Source organism: Macaca nemestrina, chromosome 1 (genome assembly GCF_043159975.1).
Source record: "Macaca nemestrina isolate mMacNem1 chromosome 1, mMacNem.hap1, whole genome shotgun sequence".
Taxonomy (NCBI): domain Eukaryota; kingdom Metazoa; phylum Chordata; class Mammalia; order Primates; family Cercopithecidae; genus Macaca; species Macaca nemestrina.
Window position 1 is genome coordinate 35,006,518 of NC_092125.1, and position 16,155 is coordinate 35,022,672.

Genomic DNA, 16,155 nt, shown 5'->3' on the forward strand with positions numbered 1-16,155 from the left:
GTATTTAATTTTTGATAATTTGATTATTACATGCTTTGGTGAATTCTTCTTTGGTTAGAGTTTTGTTGGTGACCTCTGCATTTTCTATACCTAGATGTTGGCTTCTTTTCTTGATTAGAGAAGTTTTCATCCGTTATTCTTTAAATATGTTTTATGGTCTTTTTCTTTCTTTCTTTCCTTCTGGAATGCCTATGATGCATAGGTTAGGTTTCTTGTTTGATGATGTCCCATTATTCCCACAGATGTTTTTCTTCATTTTTTATTTATTATTATTATTTACTCCTCTGATTGGGTAATTTAAAATTTTCTGTCTTCATGTTTACTGATTTTTCAGCTTGATAAAGTCAGCTGTTGCAGCTTTCTATTGCGTTTTTCAGTTCAGTCATTGTAATCTTCATTTTTAAAATTTCCATTTAAAAAAATTGTTTCTATTTATTTGTCAAACTTCTCCTGTTTGTGTATTATCTTCCAGATTTTATTTAATGTTTAATCTGTATCTTCCTGAAGTTTACTAAACATTTTTAAGAGGATTATTCTGAATTTTTTTTTTCTGTCCTTTTATAGATATCTCTTTCCTAAGAGTCTATTGTTAGAGCTTTGTCACTTTCTTTTGGAGGTGTTATGAGTCTTTTTAATCCTTGTATCCTTGCATTGGTGTTTATGCATTTGTGGAGACCGATAACTTTTCTGGCTTTTACAAGTTTGTTGTTTTGGCAGGGATCGAAAGTCACTAGTTAATCTACCCCTATGATTCTGGATGGGTCATTCTGGATGAGTAATGATCCTGGGAAGGCAGGCTTGCTTTTAAGTTCTCTAGATGGCTGGGCTACTGCTTTTACCTGGAATTTGTGTGGGGCAGCTGGCTAGGCTTTGCTATTTGGCAAGATCACTGGCTGAGCTCTAATATTAGGCTGAGCTGCCATATGGATGCTGCAATCACATCTGATCTGGCAGGGCCACAGGGTGTAATTCCCTGGCCAGGTACTGCTATTTGAGTACAGGAGTTGACCAAGGTTGCAGAAGAAGCCCCAAAGTTAAGTAGGTTGAGATGAATGGACTAACTGCTATGTTCAGTAGAAATGCATGACTGAGATTTGCCTTCCTTCATGGGTGAGGTGTGGGGTGGGCTTTGAGGCCAAGAGAAGAACTGATGAAACTCCCAAGTGTGGCATAACTAGTGCCTACTTTTTGTCAGTATTTGCTATAGTGGTCAGCTCTCTCCTTGGGCAGAGTCTAGGGGTAAGCTTTAAGGCTACAGGGAGTATAGATTAAGCTCCTGACTGTAGCAGACCTAGTGCCTGCTTATGGAAATTTGCTGCAGGGGGTCTTCTCTTACCTAGGCAGGACCCTAGGGTAGGGTCTGAGGCTGGCCATCTAGAGACTCAAGCCATGTAACCCTTCCCACCTCTTCTGGGAGTGACCAGCTCAGCTTTGTGGGTGAGCAACACTGTTAGTTGATACCTCTGATTGAGCACGACTAGTGGCAGGTGCACTGAGCTTTTACCAAAATCTGCAATGTCTAAATTTGCATAATTTTTAAATATGTTTCACTTGACAATTTATTTTACTGTTCTCTGTGGGCTCCACCTCCTGACTTTGTTTTTACCTGACCCCAAATAGTCTAGTCATGTGGTTTTCTCCTACATTCCCCATTTCCAATGAGGTGACAATGGGGTGAGTTGCCTGGTAAGCATCTCAAAATGCTGGGAAAGTTGCATATTTGCTTTCCCGCAGTAGAAACCATGGGCCCTAGGGAATTTCCTCTGTGTGGCACTGTGCTGACTTAGAGGAGAGAGGAGGGGCAATGTGGTCAAAGCAAAACCACTTCTCTTACCCCTTCCATGTGGAGTTTGATTCAGTTCCGTGGAATACACAGGTAACTCAGGCTTATTCCCACATTTTCACCAAGGTGTTTTTGACTGGATAGTTGATGTTTCTGTGGGAGCAGTGAAGCCTGGGATCTCTTCTTCCACCATCTTGCTGATGTCACTTCAGCTTGCCATTATTAATTAAATAGATTGCCAATATATAAGCTTTGGTTGTCTGTAAAAATCAGTCTAAAGGAAGGAGAGATATTTGGCTTAATAACTGAAGAGAGAACTTGCAGTGATTGAACAGCTTGCTCCCCATCAGTAGTCCCTTGCAAACTACCAGTGAGCCTTGGACCATACTTTTAGAAATGATGCCTTGTGGTCAGCAATTCCAAAAGATTAACTGTGATATTCCAGTCTACCTGTGGAACCTCCAAGCTAGCTCCTGCCACCACACAACATTTCCTCAATGCAGCAGTTTTATTGATTGCACCCTGTTGTCTCCTTACCCACTCTATCCCCCTAGCTGTCCACTTATACCAGTCAAAAGCCTGTGGGGGCCTAAAGAGAGAGCCTTTTGTCAAACAAACAAACAAAGCACTTAGGGGTGGGTGTCTTGGACTATGCTACAAAAAGGGATGATTCTCTGCGTACTTACTGACATTCATTGAGCAGCATATAGTTTATTTTAGCTAGAGTTTGTGATGTAGCATCTATATTTAATTCCACAAGCTGTCAGGCAACTCATATATTTACAAACACAATCCCGGAAACAATGTGTTTGCTGGTCACAGCTGCATCTGTAACATCTCAGGAGCTCTGTGCTGTTCAGTACAGCTCAGGGCATTATCATTTTACATTCTGGTCTGTGCCAAGGTCCAAATAGGGCAGAGCTTGGGCTAAAAGTTCAGATTCAATGACAGGCCTGGCAGAAAGCCAAGAGCAAAGGTAACATTGAGGCTGCAGGTCACAATGGAGAGCTGCTTGTCAGCCCCTCCTCAGGTTTTCAGCCTACACAGTGATGAGCAATTTCTCTGTGATTGGCTTCGGTTTATTTTGGCTTCCTAGGCCTTAAACCACCCTATGTATATACAGAGACTCAGCTGGGAAGTGAGCTGGGGCTTAAGCAACAGAAGCCAGTCTGTTGGGAGGAGGCAGGGACAGAGAAGGGTCTCTCTCTGGAGTACAAAAGCAGCTGTCAACAAGGGATTGAAGTAGATGACTAAGCCAGCTTCAGTAGCTAGATCCAGGGAGATGGGCAGGCCATGCTCAGGGACAGGGGCCAAATGGTTTGATTCAGGCAATCTTGGTAACAGGAGGTCCAACGGCCAGAATACATAAAGAGGAACCCTAAGAGGGGGTGCAGTCCAGAAGCAGGTAAAAGGGCAGGACATTCCTGGGGGCCTATCTATCTACAGCAGGAAATGGGGGAGCAGAGAACTGGAGGCACAGAAGCCAAAAAGAGTGTGGTGTAATTTGGATATTTGTTCCCACCCAAATCTCCTGTTGCAATCCCCATTGTTGTAGGTAGGGTGTGGTGGGAGGTATTTGGATCATGGGGTAGATCCCTCATGAATGGCTTGGGTCATTTCCTTGGTGATAAGTGAGCTCTCACTCTGAGTTCACACCGATCTGTGGTTTCAAATTGTGCAGCACCTCCCCCATCTCTCTCTCTCTCTCTTGCTCCTGCCTTTGCCATGTGATGTGCCTGTGCCCCCTTCACCTTCTGCCATGATTATAAGTTTTCTGAGGCCTCTCTAGAAGTAGAGCAGATGTGAGCACCGTGCTTCCTCTAAAGCCTCTGGAACCATGAGCCAATTAAACCTTTTCTTTATCAATTACCCAGTCTTGGGTGTTTCTTTATAGCAATGCAATAATGGCCTAAAGCAGGGTACAAGCCCCTTACACCTTAGATGGACATGTGGAGACTGGGCAGAAAGGAGGGGGATGAGGAACCTGGGCCCAGGCTCAGTTGGGTTTGGGGATATGAGGGAAGAGCACTATAACTCAAGGGCATGCAAGAAACCAGCAATTGTGGATTGGCCTATGGTGGAGGAGTACACCTAACCTATGGTTTTCAGACAGCACAGGTGAAATACCACTGCATTCTTATGAGGCCATGCTGACAGCCCATCTAAACAGGAGCCACACAGCTTCCAAAAAAGCAGGATGCTTATCCAAGCTGGAAAAATGATTTTAGGTGAATCCTGCTTGTGTACTTTAAGATTTTAGACTTTTCTTCAATCTTGCAATTTTTAAAATGAAAATGACCTAGAGGAATCTAGAATAACCTCATGTGAAAACAGCTACCTTATTCAAGTCTGTAGCTGTTAGATTTATAGGTCGTGTAAATGGTATTAAGGACTCCCCTTGGAAGAACATTATTGGCTTCTCTGTTCCTGAGTTTTCTTCTCTGTACAATGGGCATAATAACAGCATCAACCTTCCAGGGGTTTGTGCATAGTAAATAATGCATGGAAAGTGTTTAGGTTGATGTTTGGTATACAGTAACTAATATGTAAACATAATTAGAGGTGATTATAATGGCAACTCTGGGACTCATGAGTTTTGAATTTTGAAAATTTTACCATTGACACACATAAAACAGAGACAGACAAGCTGTAGGCTTAGTGTTAAGAGACCCAAGTTCAAGTTCTGACTTTTCCCCAAACCAGTGGTGGGTCTTTAAATAACATATTGCACTTCTGTGACTAAAAGTTTTCTCACTTATGATACCATGTGAAATGAATTTTATCATTGACTCTCATCAGAATGTTGCATCAAAATCTCCCGGGAGGTTTTTAAAAAATATTCCAAATTATTAAAATATACCCCAACCCCATATCTCAATTATTTCCCTCTTTCCTCCCCTCCCTATTTCCATTCCACTCCCCACCTTCCTCACATACACACACTACCACACATGCTCCAGGCTGCTGAGAACCACTAGGCCAGGTAATCTCCAGGATCCCATCCCTTCTCCCCAGTTCCAGGCCATGATCAGGTGGAAATTAACCAGGGAACAGAGGTGGTAGGAAGCCAAAGCGACCACGTAATCAACGCACAGAGCTTTGAAAGACTTCTTGGAGAAAATGAGTCTAAAAGATGTGAGAGACCATTGTAGACTCACAGAGAGGAAAGGCAGGAGTGAGTACAATGGCAGGGCTCATAGCCAGACAACTGGGGAATCAAGTGACCGCAGGATTAAGGCAAAAGGGCCCTGGATTGAACCTATTACTACAGTTATCAGCTGCAGAGGACTAGGGGTGGGGGGACTGGTGAGGTTATTCAGAGTGACCTGTAGAAACCTCTAAAAGGCTAAAATGAGGACAGGTCTTTTAACAGAAATCTTCCCTTTTCAGGCTTCAGTTTTTTCACCTGTAAACAACAACAAAACAAACAAAAACTAAGATTGGATGAGTCTATGAACTGTTTTTGGACTCTTTTTAGTGCTAATAGCCTCTGTTGGAGCAATGGAAAAAATAATGGTGAACACATAGCACTCACCATGGGCCAGAAACCTTTTTTTCTTTTTATTTTCTTTTCGAGATGGAGTCTCACTCTTTTGCCCAGGCTGGAGTGCAATGGCACAATCTCGGCTCACTGCAACCTCTGCCTCTCAGGTTCAAGTGATTTTCCTGCCTCAGCCTCCCAAGTGGCTGGGATTACAGGTACCTGCCACCATGCCCAGCTAATTTTTATATTTTTAGAAGAGATGGGGTTTCACCAGGTTGGCCAGGCTGGTCTCAAACTCCTGACCTCAGGTGATCCACCCACCTCAACCTCCCAAGGTGCTGGGATTACAGGCATGAGCCACCGTGCCCAGTCAGGCCAGACACCTTTTAAAGGATTTACAAATATTAACTCTTTTAATCCTCACAATCCTGTGGAGTAGCACTATTATTGTTATCTTAAAAAAGCAAAAGAAAAACAACAGACAAAAAAACAGATGAGGGACTTGAGGCAAAAGTGTTGGAACCAACCTGGGAAGGTAGGCAGCCAGGTTGTGCAGTCTGTTCTCATAACCACTCTGCTTTGGAATAGCCGATCTGGGGAGCTCAGTGACTGGAAGTGGAAGGCAAATTGGTTCTCAGGGCCACAAGGAGTGGCTGGGGTTTCTTAATGATGGAGGAGGATGGAAATGGTTTTGAGGAAGGATGGAGATGGAAAACTGCATGGAGATGAAGTTTTAAAGGTTTTGAGATGAGCAACTTTTTATTTAGAAGTTCTATTTGATCAGCAGTACCATCTTTCTATTTGCTAGTGATCCCCCTGACTGGAAGGGAGGCTCTGGAGGAGAAGGGTCTTCCTGGTCTGCACACTCAGCCCCTGGCTTTATCGCTCAGGGCTCTGGGCAAGCCTGTCAGTTAGTTCGTCTCACCAAGGAAAGCACCAAGGACACCCGACAGGCGAGTATGAAGCCTCAGCAACTGACAGATGCATCTGTCCTTGATAAGTGAAGGGCTAGTTATCACACAGAGAAACCTATAAATTTGGGGCCTGAGAGCAGGGAGCCTACTAGGTCTAATGTCACTAAAGCTGTACATGTTTGTGAGTGCTGTGTGTGTGTGTGTGTGTGTGTGTGTGTGTGTGTGTCTGTGTATCTTTTAAGCTCACTGCAGGATCCTCAAGTCCTATGTTTTGTTCCTGCCCTATGAAGGCAAAGGTTGGGTCCGTCTTGTTCATGAGATTTACTCCCATCCCTTGGGACAGTCCTTGTGCATAGACATTACTTAATAACTGATTGACTGTTTGATGAACAGAGGTGAGTGAGGTTAAGGAGAGCTGAGTTATAGGTCTCAGAGTCAGAATATCTGAGTTTTACTTCTGTTTTATTGTGGAGTGATCTCCAGAGGGTGTCTTTGGCTCTCTCGGCCTCCTTTCTTAAAGGTCTTCAATTAATGTAAGAATATTTAGTAAAGAGTAATTACGATTAGCTCTTACCTTTGCATAAATAATTATTAATATTATTAACCTGAGTCTATACAGTGAGGATATGTATACCCTCACCGGTTTTAAGTCATTCCTGACCAGCAGTGGGGAAATGCATCACCTATAGCTTGCCAGTTCCATGCCAGTCCTGAGGATGACACTGAAGGTCGAATCATGGAGCCTGGGGAGGGCAGTGACAAAATGTGTCACCCCTACTCAGGTTCAAATGGGAGAATTATGGAAGCTGATGAGGCTCTACAAAATGAAACCAGGAGCACATTGTCAAGGCAAAAGCACCACGATTAGTCTCTGTTGAAGTTGACAGTTTATTGCAACAAGACGGAAGAATAAAAGTCATAGATCTGAGATGATAGCACCCCCACATCCACCCTTGCTCTTAAGAATGTCCTGTCATCTCTCCTATCTACCCTCCCTTTCTTGTAAAAACAGGAGGTTTTGCATCAAGATATTGTGGATGACAAGAACAAATAACACTTTCTGTGATTTTTTTTTAACCACTGACACCCTCAGATTTATTCAAGAAAACATCTCCTCAACAGAGTTGGCCAATTAACCACTTAAATGGCTTGAAAACTTATTTAATGTCACTGCCTAATCACTTTATGAAATGTCACTGCTCCAGTAGGCAAAAACTCCTGCTTTATATCCTGCTTCTTTTTTCTGGTTTTGTTTTATTTGAGACAGTCTCGCTCTGTCACCCAGGCTGGAGTGCAGTGGTGCAATCTTGGCTCACTGTAAGCTCTGCCTCCCGGGTTCACACCATTCTCCTGCCTCAGCCTCCCGTGTAGCTGGGACTACAGGCACCCGCCACCATGCCCGGCTAATTTTTTGTATTTTTAGTAGAGACGGGGTTTCACTGTGTTAGCCAGGATGGTCTCGATCTCCTGACCTCGTGATCCGCCCACCTCGGCCTCCCAAAGTGCTGGGATTACAGGCGTGAGCCACCGCACCTGGCTACCCTGCTTCTTTTATGTCTCGGTCCCTTTCTGAAACACAGAGCTTCCTTCCGAAGAACTCTAAAATCATAATGCCTCTCCCCTTTCATATGAGCCCCTTATATGTACATAGAATTATGGAATTTCAGCAGCAGGTGGGGTCACCTGACCTCATAAATCATTTTACTGATGATACAGTGAAGCTCCTAGAGGGAAGTGACTTGCCTGAGGGAGCCAACTTGTAAGTGGCAAAGGCTCCTTTTTTTTTTTTTTTTTTTCTAATAGCTGTAAGTCATATAACTGATGCTGTGAGGTGTAAATACTATGGGATCTAGAATAGGTCGACCTCAATCTACCACTGAAATCTGTGACCTTGTGCAATTTACTTATCCATTTCTAGCCTCAGCATTCTCATCTGTTAAAAAGATTGATTTTATTGTTTGTGCTTCATAAGCAGTAACTACCTTACAAATATGAAATGATTTATATTGGTATTTATTAATGATAATTATCATTAATAGTCTTGTTACCTACAATATTACTCTCACACCTATTTTACCTTTTCTCCAGGCCTGTAACCATAGCTTAGCCAAATCCTTAACTCGCCAAGATATAACCCCTCCTTGGCAATAATATTCAATGAAGAAATCTCTATCTCACTTGCCAAGATATGGTACACCAGCAGCTAATGCCTCAAATCCTGAGTGCTTTATCTTTTGACATACCTAGCATAAATAGATATTAAAAACAACGGGAGGATGCAAAAAAATTCCCAAGAAGTCTTCAGCTGGGTAATAAATAATCTGAGAGTGATAGAGACAGGATTCCTATAAGCTCTACCATTTGAAGACTGCACTGCCTATGTCTCATGTGACTTCATCTATACATGACTTTTTCATTGACAAAGCTGTGACCCATTTAATCCATGGCTTAAAGAACAGATTTGAGCTGATGCAGTCAACAAAGGAAAACCCATGACTTAGTTTACCTGTACCTTTGGTGCAAAGCTAATTTATTATTTCTTTAGATGTAAAACTGTCTTAAGTGCGGTCTAATAAGTAAAATGATTTGGCTTTCACAAGTAAATTTATAATTCTTTTCGTAAAGGAACTCACTTAGCCATTACTTTAATATCCTAGCATATAACACGGAGGCTTACTTATGCGGTCAGCTTCAGGACAAGAAGGAAAAACTGAAGCACAGTGGGGAAGGTACTAACTATTTTACTTTTCTGCTTATTCATAGTTCCACCAGAAGTTGTGAGGATTTAGACAGTTAAAATTTGCTTGACAGGTTGCTGCAGCAAAATTTCTAGTGATATTATTTGCGGAGCATAAACAGGAAATGGCCAAAAGCTGTTCCCCTTAAAAAGCCTGATGGTAACACAACTGTCAATGCAGCAACTATTTTGTCCTTTTTTAAAAGGTGAAGGAACATGTTCTAGGGATTTCTTTTAAAGAAAGTTTGAAACCTGTTTAAAACTTCTCTTTCTTAAACAGAGATTTTTTAGTTAAAATGTCTTCAGATCCTGAGAAAAATCAGTGAAGCGGAAACCATATGATTCCAAGGCCAGGTTTTTGAGAGGAGCAGTCAGCTCTGAATTCAGGCGTTCTTGCTGTGCTCAGCAGACTTGGCCCGGCAATCAGAACTGTTTGATTCTAAAGCTGATACTCCTATAACCAGGCAGGTTCTAGCACATTGTGAGTTCTGAAAAAGCATAATTACAAACAAAGAATGACAAGAAGCACCCGTTGACTTAATATAGCTTTCTTCTTTCAAAGAGCATACAGCTTTTTCACATGTGTGCTCTCACCTGTCCTTAGAAAACCCTCGCCTGCTAGGTGAGGTGGTGACTATAACCACATATTGCAACACAGGAGATCAGTGCACCACGGGGGGGGAAGTAGCTGGGCCAAGGACACGTTTTCAGTAGCTCACAATGACCGCACGATGAAATGCATGGAATTGATTCATCCAATATTTTTGAAAACTACTTATGGTCTCTGACCTGAAGGGGTCCATAAACTAGGCAGGCAGGGTGCGATGTGACTCATCTGAGTTAGGGGAGATGATCAGTCTCATTCTGCTCAAGAAATTGCCACACTGGCTTCTTCTCATGCAGAGAATAACAGCTGGTCTGCAGGGAGCATAAAGAATCCCCCCTAGGCCAGGCCTTATACAGAGTGGGAGAGGCTACAGTTATCTTTTACGTGTCTGCATTATTTTTCTATTGCTGTGCAACAAATTACCACAAACTTAATGACATAAAACAGTACAAAAGCATTATCTCACGGTCTCTGTGGGTCAGGAGCATGGGTACAGGTTAACTGGGTCCTCTGCTCAGGGTGTCACCAGACTCAAATCCAGGTGCTAGACAGGGAAGCAGTCCTTATCCAAGGCTCTGGGTCCTCTTTCAAGCTCACATGGTTACTGGCAGAATTTGTTTTCGTAAGGTCATATGACTGAGGTTCCCATTTTCTTGCTAGCTGTTGGCTAGCAATTGCTCTTAGATTCCAGAGCCTGTCTATAATTCATAGCCGTGTGGCCTCCATAAGCAGTTCACCTTTGGCTGTTTGCTACTCCCCAGGTCAGCAGAAGCTTATCTCTTTGACACTTCACTTTCTTCTAAAGGCTCACTTGAGTAGGTCAGTTCTACCCAGGGTGTTGCTCAAGGTTATTCAGAAAACTTTGTCCTCACTGCCACCACCATGATCTAAAATATTATCTGCCATCTGGACTTTCAATGCACTCTGTATTCATCAGATCATAACTCAAAGTCAACTGATTAGCAACCAGATCATCACGGGAGTGACATCCCATCATACTCACAGGTCCTGCCCATATTCAAGGGGAGGGGGTCATATAGGGCATGCACAGAAGGGTGTGGGAATCTTGGTCATTTGGGAATTCTGCATTCCAGTGTCTTCCCACCCACGTCCTTGCATTTCCACCTTGATGTGTTGGATGTCTTGGCCTCCAGAATCAGGTAGCTGCAGTCTTCAGAATGAACATTTCCCCATCCCCTTTGTCAATATTCCTTTAAACAAAATAGAACAATATTTTATAAAAGGAATTAATTGGTAATGTTAGAGTTTCAGGTAATGTAATGAGCACTTGCTTTTGTATTGTCAATGCTTAGCAGAGTGTCTGGCACTTAGGAGCCCTCAATTTATGTTTCTTCAATAAATGAATATGTGAATGATTATATGAGAAATATTTTGGGCATCCTCATCAGATTGCATCCATGTAAAAAATGCCTACACCCTCTATGTACAAAGCTGATTTCATTTTTTAGTTTCAAATGAGTTTTTTTTTTTCCTGGTAATGCATGCTTATTATAAAACACTTGGGGATTTTCCTTCTTTCTATGATTTTATTTTTTATATTTAACTTTTTATTCCAACTGGAACTAATTTTCCAATATTAGGTATAAAATATTCCATCCTCCATGCAATTAGTCTCTGATGCTTTTTTTCATATACTTAAGTTCTAATACATAAAAAGGTTTATTTCTAGCTATCTATTCTATTGCATTGATCTGCTGTCCAATTTGTGTGCCAGTATCACCTGTTTTAATTATTGGAATTTTATCATGTTTGAAGATCTGGTAGGGCAGGAGCTGCCTCATTATTCTTCTTTCTTCTTTCAGCCCCCACCTCTAGTTTATTAAGTGAGGGTCTGTCTTACTGCCTGCTCTAGTTCCTTAGGCTGTACCACATTCTTTATCAAGGTCTGGACATGCAGCCAGATCTAGGCTCATATTATACTTCTGCAGTCTCATAGGCTCAACTATTCTGGGTCCCAATAAAATATAAACATACTAATCATGGCTATTTAACAAACTTTCTGTGAGAACTGTGGTAAGTTCTAAGAGCTGCCTAGCACATGAGAGGTGGTCAATACCCACCAGCTGGAGTGAAGGAATGACACTGAACATCCAGCCGCTCATGCCGTGTCCTCCATCCTTCTAAGCAGGGGTTGCAACTCTTCTGAAAGCATCCTGTATGACTGGTGAGGCACGGATCTCTCAGACTCAGGCCAAACTTTAGGCTGGGAGAGTTCCAGAATTAATGTTTGTTTCCAGCCTCTGTGCAGCCCCTTTGGGATTCACACTGATCTGATGGAAGTCAGGTGGTTTTGTGAACTGGCGCCAACCCAGAGTGCCCTGGGGGACTCTGGCAGGGGGCATAAATCAAGTGCTGAAGTCCACATTGTCTGCCCTTACCAGAGTCTGGAACTGCCAGGGAATTAACACCCCTTGCCTCATCCCCAGGGAGCCTGTCTCTGCGCTTTGGTAGTCAGAGAATGTTCTCAAGCCATGAACTACAGGTGCTGGGGTTGGAGGTCATTCTGGCACACACTGAAGTGGTGCTGACAAGGAGAGATGGCCAGATTCTGACAGTATGTGCTAGGAATTAAAGACTGAGGAAATGATCACAATTCCAAGAAGCCCCACAGTACTGAACAGTCCTGTGCATCTGCCCAGAGGTTTAAAAAGGTGACTCGCTATTCTCAGTCCAAAGAGTAGGCACTGGAAATCAGAGACCTGTGATGAGTCACAAGGCAGCCAGGAATTTCGAAGGCCAGAATCTTACTACTTTCTTGGCATCTTACCCCTAACTCAGAGAGGGCAGGGCAGGCACTCATTCATCCCTTCAAGAACGGTCTGTGAAGATCTGCTCCCAGGAGCTGGTATAGAAAGATACAGCAGTTATTGCTCAGCCCTGCGCCTCGTGGTGCTCCCAAGCTGCATAGTGAGGTGAGAGGATGATGGATATCCTTGAGTGCATGATCCACTCTGATGATGCTATATGCAGTATCTGAATTCCCCATTCCAACTCCATCCCACGTGACCTTCAATAAGAGAGGAGATCAGATGTTCAAGGCTGGAAGAGGTCTTAGAAATTAGCTCTTCAAGCCTGTCTATACATTAAACCCAGAGAAGGAAGCGATTGCCCACATTCACTCAGCTTCACAGCAGCAATGGAAGGAACTTCAGTACTTTTCTACCTCACAATTCTCCACCAGAAAAATAGGGTTGCTTCTCACCTTACATCAAATTTCGAGAGGCAGCCCACAGTCTGAGGCAATTGCAGAAACAGATTGAGCATTTTTGGAAGAGGAAGACAGAAATGGATGGTGTTGAGTTGGCCAAGGCAGGACGCATGGACACAACATAACATAAGGGTTAAGAGTCAGATCCCCTGAGTTCAAACTCTGGTTTTACCACTTAATAGCTGTGTAAACTTAATTAAGCATCTTTCTTAAGTTTCTCTCTAAGCCTCATTTTCTCATCTGTGAAATGATGGCAATACTGTTTCTTCACAGGTTGGTTTTAAGGATTACATGAAATGATGTACCTCAAGCACTTAGCTAAATGCCTAGAACCAAGTTATGTTACTAGGATAAAGGATTTCCAGAATGGGCCCAACCCAATTATGAGTGATGCTCACAGGCCCATGGGGTAAGACCAGGGTGCCCAAATGACATCGCCTTTTGTACTTTTCTAGCTCTGAGCCCTGGAGGAGCAGCACGGAGTGGGAGAGCGTGGCGAGAGAATGAAGAAACCAACCGCCCGGGAGAAGCATGAGGTGGCAGTGTGGCACTCGGTTTAGAGGGCTTCGGCCGGCAGTGGCCCCATGGACAGCCCTGCTGGCACTGGGCCTGCCTGGCTGGGTGTTGGCCGTCTCAGCCACGGCGGCTGCTGTGGTCCCCGAGCAGCATGCCTCCGTAGCTGGCCAGCATCCCCTGGACTGGCTGCTCACAGACCGGGGCCCCTTCCACCGCGCTCAGGAGTATGCTGACTTCATGGAGCGGTACCGCCAGGGTTTCACCACCAGGTACAGGATCTATAGGTAAGTGGGGCCTCCACTGAGACAGGGGCTTCCCTAAGAACCCAACCTGCACAGCCCCTGCTGGTGTGCCAGCCCAAACCCCTAAGCGGGCTGGTATGGCCCTCAAACTGAACTAGGGGTGAAGGTTGGAGGAACACCAGGCAGGGAAAACAAGCCTACCATGTTAGTTTTTAAAAAAAGAAAGAAGAAAACACATACAAGCTGGAAAACCTGCTGATGCCTCCTGGGGAACTTAGCACAAGGGTTTCTATTTATAGGTTGTGCTGCTTATAAATTGAGGACAAATCAGGCAGCATGGAGTCAGCGTGTGGCCCAGGCTGCCGTAGGAGGTCAGAGTCAAATGCTGGGGCCAGGTTTTAACTAATGGGTTAGATAATTTCATGAGTTGTAATTACTTAGACATACAAACAAAGGAAGGGCAGCTCCAGGTCCTGCCTTAGAGGTCTGGGGAGCCATGCAGGGTCAGGAACAAACCTGCCCTTACACTTTGTCAACACCCCAGGCTCTGCAGGCCTTGTGGGGAAAAGGGGTTAGGCCCTTTAGGCCCATCCCCAGAAGCATCAGAGCTGAAAGTCAGACTCCTGAGACCTGCCTAATTCATCATCAGGTGGAATAAGCCAGGCACATATTCCTGGCTGCTGGACCAGCACTTCCAAAATAGAGTGCTCCTCCACGTGCTCACCTCCAGGGCTCCCACAGTGCACCAGTGAACTCAAACTTCCCTTCGATTCCTCTGTCCACCTGCCCCCTTGTCATCTCTCCCCTTGCCTGCATCTTTAGATAACCCTGGGAGCTTTGGTGATTTTTTTCTTTGTTCAAAGGCATTTATTTTCTAATTCAAATTAGTTAATTAGTTTTTGACGGAAAAAGAAAAATAAACACGAAAAAGCACAAAGAGAAACAAAAACACAAAACCATCCATTCTTTTGGCAACTAAAGGTTACTGTTGTTAACATTTTCGCATAAGCATTTCTAGTCATATGAACACACTAATGTTTTTGGACCTCTTGCTAGATTTAGCATCTTGCACGCCTTATGTAAAGTAGCTCCAACCCTGTGCTGGAAGAACAGTTATTCTCCCCATTTTACAGATGGGGAAATTGAGGCCCAAAGAAGTTAAGCAACTTGCTGAAGGGCACAAAGCTAGTGAATAGTGGTGCCAGGATTAGCTCGCAAGCAGGCAGATTGCAGAGTCTGGGTTCTGAAAATATATTTAGAGACATTTTCTTTTTTCTGGGAGTTCTTTTTTAATATCTGCAGTAACAACACAACCACTTTAGATTTGTAAGGGGTCTCAGAGGTATGGTTTTAAGAGTATTCAGTACAGTATTAGAAGATTCCCAAATGGTAAAACAGTGGCTGTTTATAGAGGCCATTCACCTGCTTCAAAATTCCCACACTTGGGTGCAGACAAAGGAGCAAGGTTGGAGATATTTGAGGGGCTGGTACTTTGTGGACCCAGAGATTCCTAGAAACAAAATCCTACTCTTAGGAACTGCCTGCCCAGCTATCCTTTCAGGCCATTTTTCTCCCACTGGGCTTAGATGCAGTCTGGTCCTGGAAAAGACTGCAGTTCACACTTCCTGGTTTGGTGATTCTGGCCCTTGCCATCTTCCAAGGGCCACAGCAGAAATTCACACAGCGTCACCAAAGCAGAGAGCACCAACTCAGGCTGGGAGGGACTGAGTTTATATCTGCTCAGGTAAAAGCAGCTGAGTAGAAGAGGAACAGAGTAGAGGGTTAACTCAGCTGTCAGTAAACACCTAAGAATCTCAAAGAGATGGCAAATTCAGGGTGACCTTCTCTTTATTAAAGAAATTTTTTCAGTCTTTCAAAAAAAAAATCAGAAAATCCACTCTAGAATGTGCTTAAGCAGAGAATCCCTCCAGTCCAGTAAAATAAGATTTAATTTACCTTAGACTTTTTAGTTTATCCCAAATCTCACAGAAGCATTGTTATCACCAAAAATAATTTTTTAAAAGTTTACTGGAATTGAAGTCAGGCTGGGAGTCCTAAAACTACTCTCCACTTCAAGGAGCTATAGAAACTAGAGGGAACAAACTCTCAACTTCCTTCTCCCCTCAGGAGAGTTTTCTTCCGGACAGCCTGGTAGCCACCTAGCGCCTGGGCGGCAGCTCTGAGCGGGCCCGCGGGGAGTGTCTGTAATCATCTCTGCACCATCAACTGTTCTATCAGTTGGTAATGGTTTTCTGATCATTTAATGTGACAAGCTCTTACACTGTGCCATTCTGTTTCTCTGGGCTCAGTTATTGCACATGAACCTGTACTTGGGGAAACAGTAACCAGTCATTCTGACAGGAGTGTAGTATTCTGATTTGTGGCCCTTTGGTGGGGCAGAGAGAGGACAGTCACACACCGCTGCTTCAGGAGCATTCCTCGAGTTTTGCCTTTAGTGATGAAGCAAAATGGCGGCTCATGGGCCCTTATAGGGCTCTACATTATCCCAGTGGGAATTCATTTTTATCCCTTCCCGCTTTGTATCTAGTGGCATTTCCTCTGGCAAATTTAGGACCTTGTTGGCATTGACTAAAGCAGGTCAAAGAAAACTGGTAAAACATACATGGAGAATCATCCTCAAAT

The 16,155-nt window shown here is 43.6% G+C and overlaps 1 protein-coding gene and 1 long non-coding RNA gene across 6 annotated transcripts in view; one reads left to right on the forward strand and one right to left on the reverse strand.

The window, feature by feature from the left end:
- LOC105484478 (BMP/retinoic acid inducible neural specific 2) overlaps positions 1-16,155 on the forward strand; it is a 112,245-nt gene that overhangs the window by 44,182 nt on the left and 51,908 nt on the right. For 2 of the 3 annotated variants that reach the window (XM_011746134.3, XM_011746136.2), the window contains exon 2: positions 13,210-13,554. In XM_011746134.3, the coding sequence (XP_011744436.1) occupies positions 13,286-13,554 (269 nt within the window). In that variant the 5' untranslated portion in view covers positions 13,210-13,285. Of the gene's footprint in view, positions 1-6,075; positions 6,221-13,209; positions 13,555-16,155 lie in introns of all 3 variants that reach the window. The other variant, XM_011746135.3, reaches the window with a different exon arrangement.
- Positions 1-16,155, reverse strand: part of LOC105484477 (uncharacterized) — a 75,310-nt gene that overhangs the window by 34,904 nt on the left and 24,251 nt on the right. For 2 of the 3 annotated variants that reach the window (XR_011611301.1, XR_011611299.1), the window contains exon 4: positions 6,877-10,736. The exons of the other annotated variant lie outside the window; for it this stretch is intronic. This is a non-coding gene — a long non-coding RNA (uncharacterized lncRNA). Of the gene's footprint in view, positions 1-6,876; positions 10,737-16,155 lie in introns of those variants that run through there. 3 annotated transcript variants of the gene reach the window in all.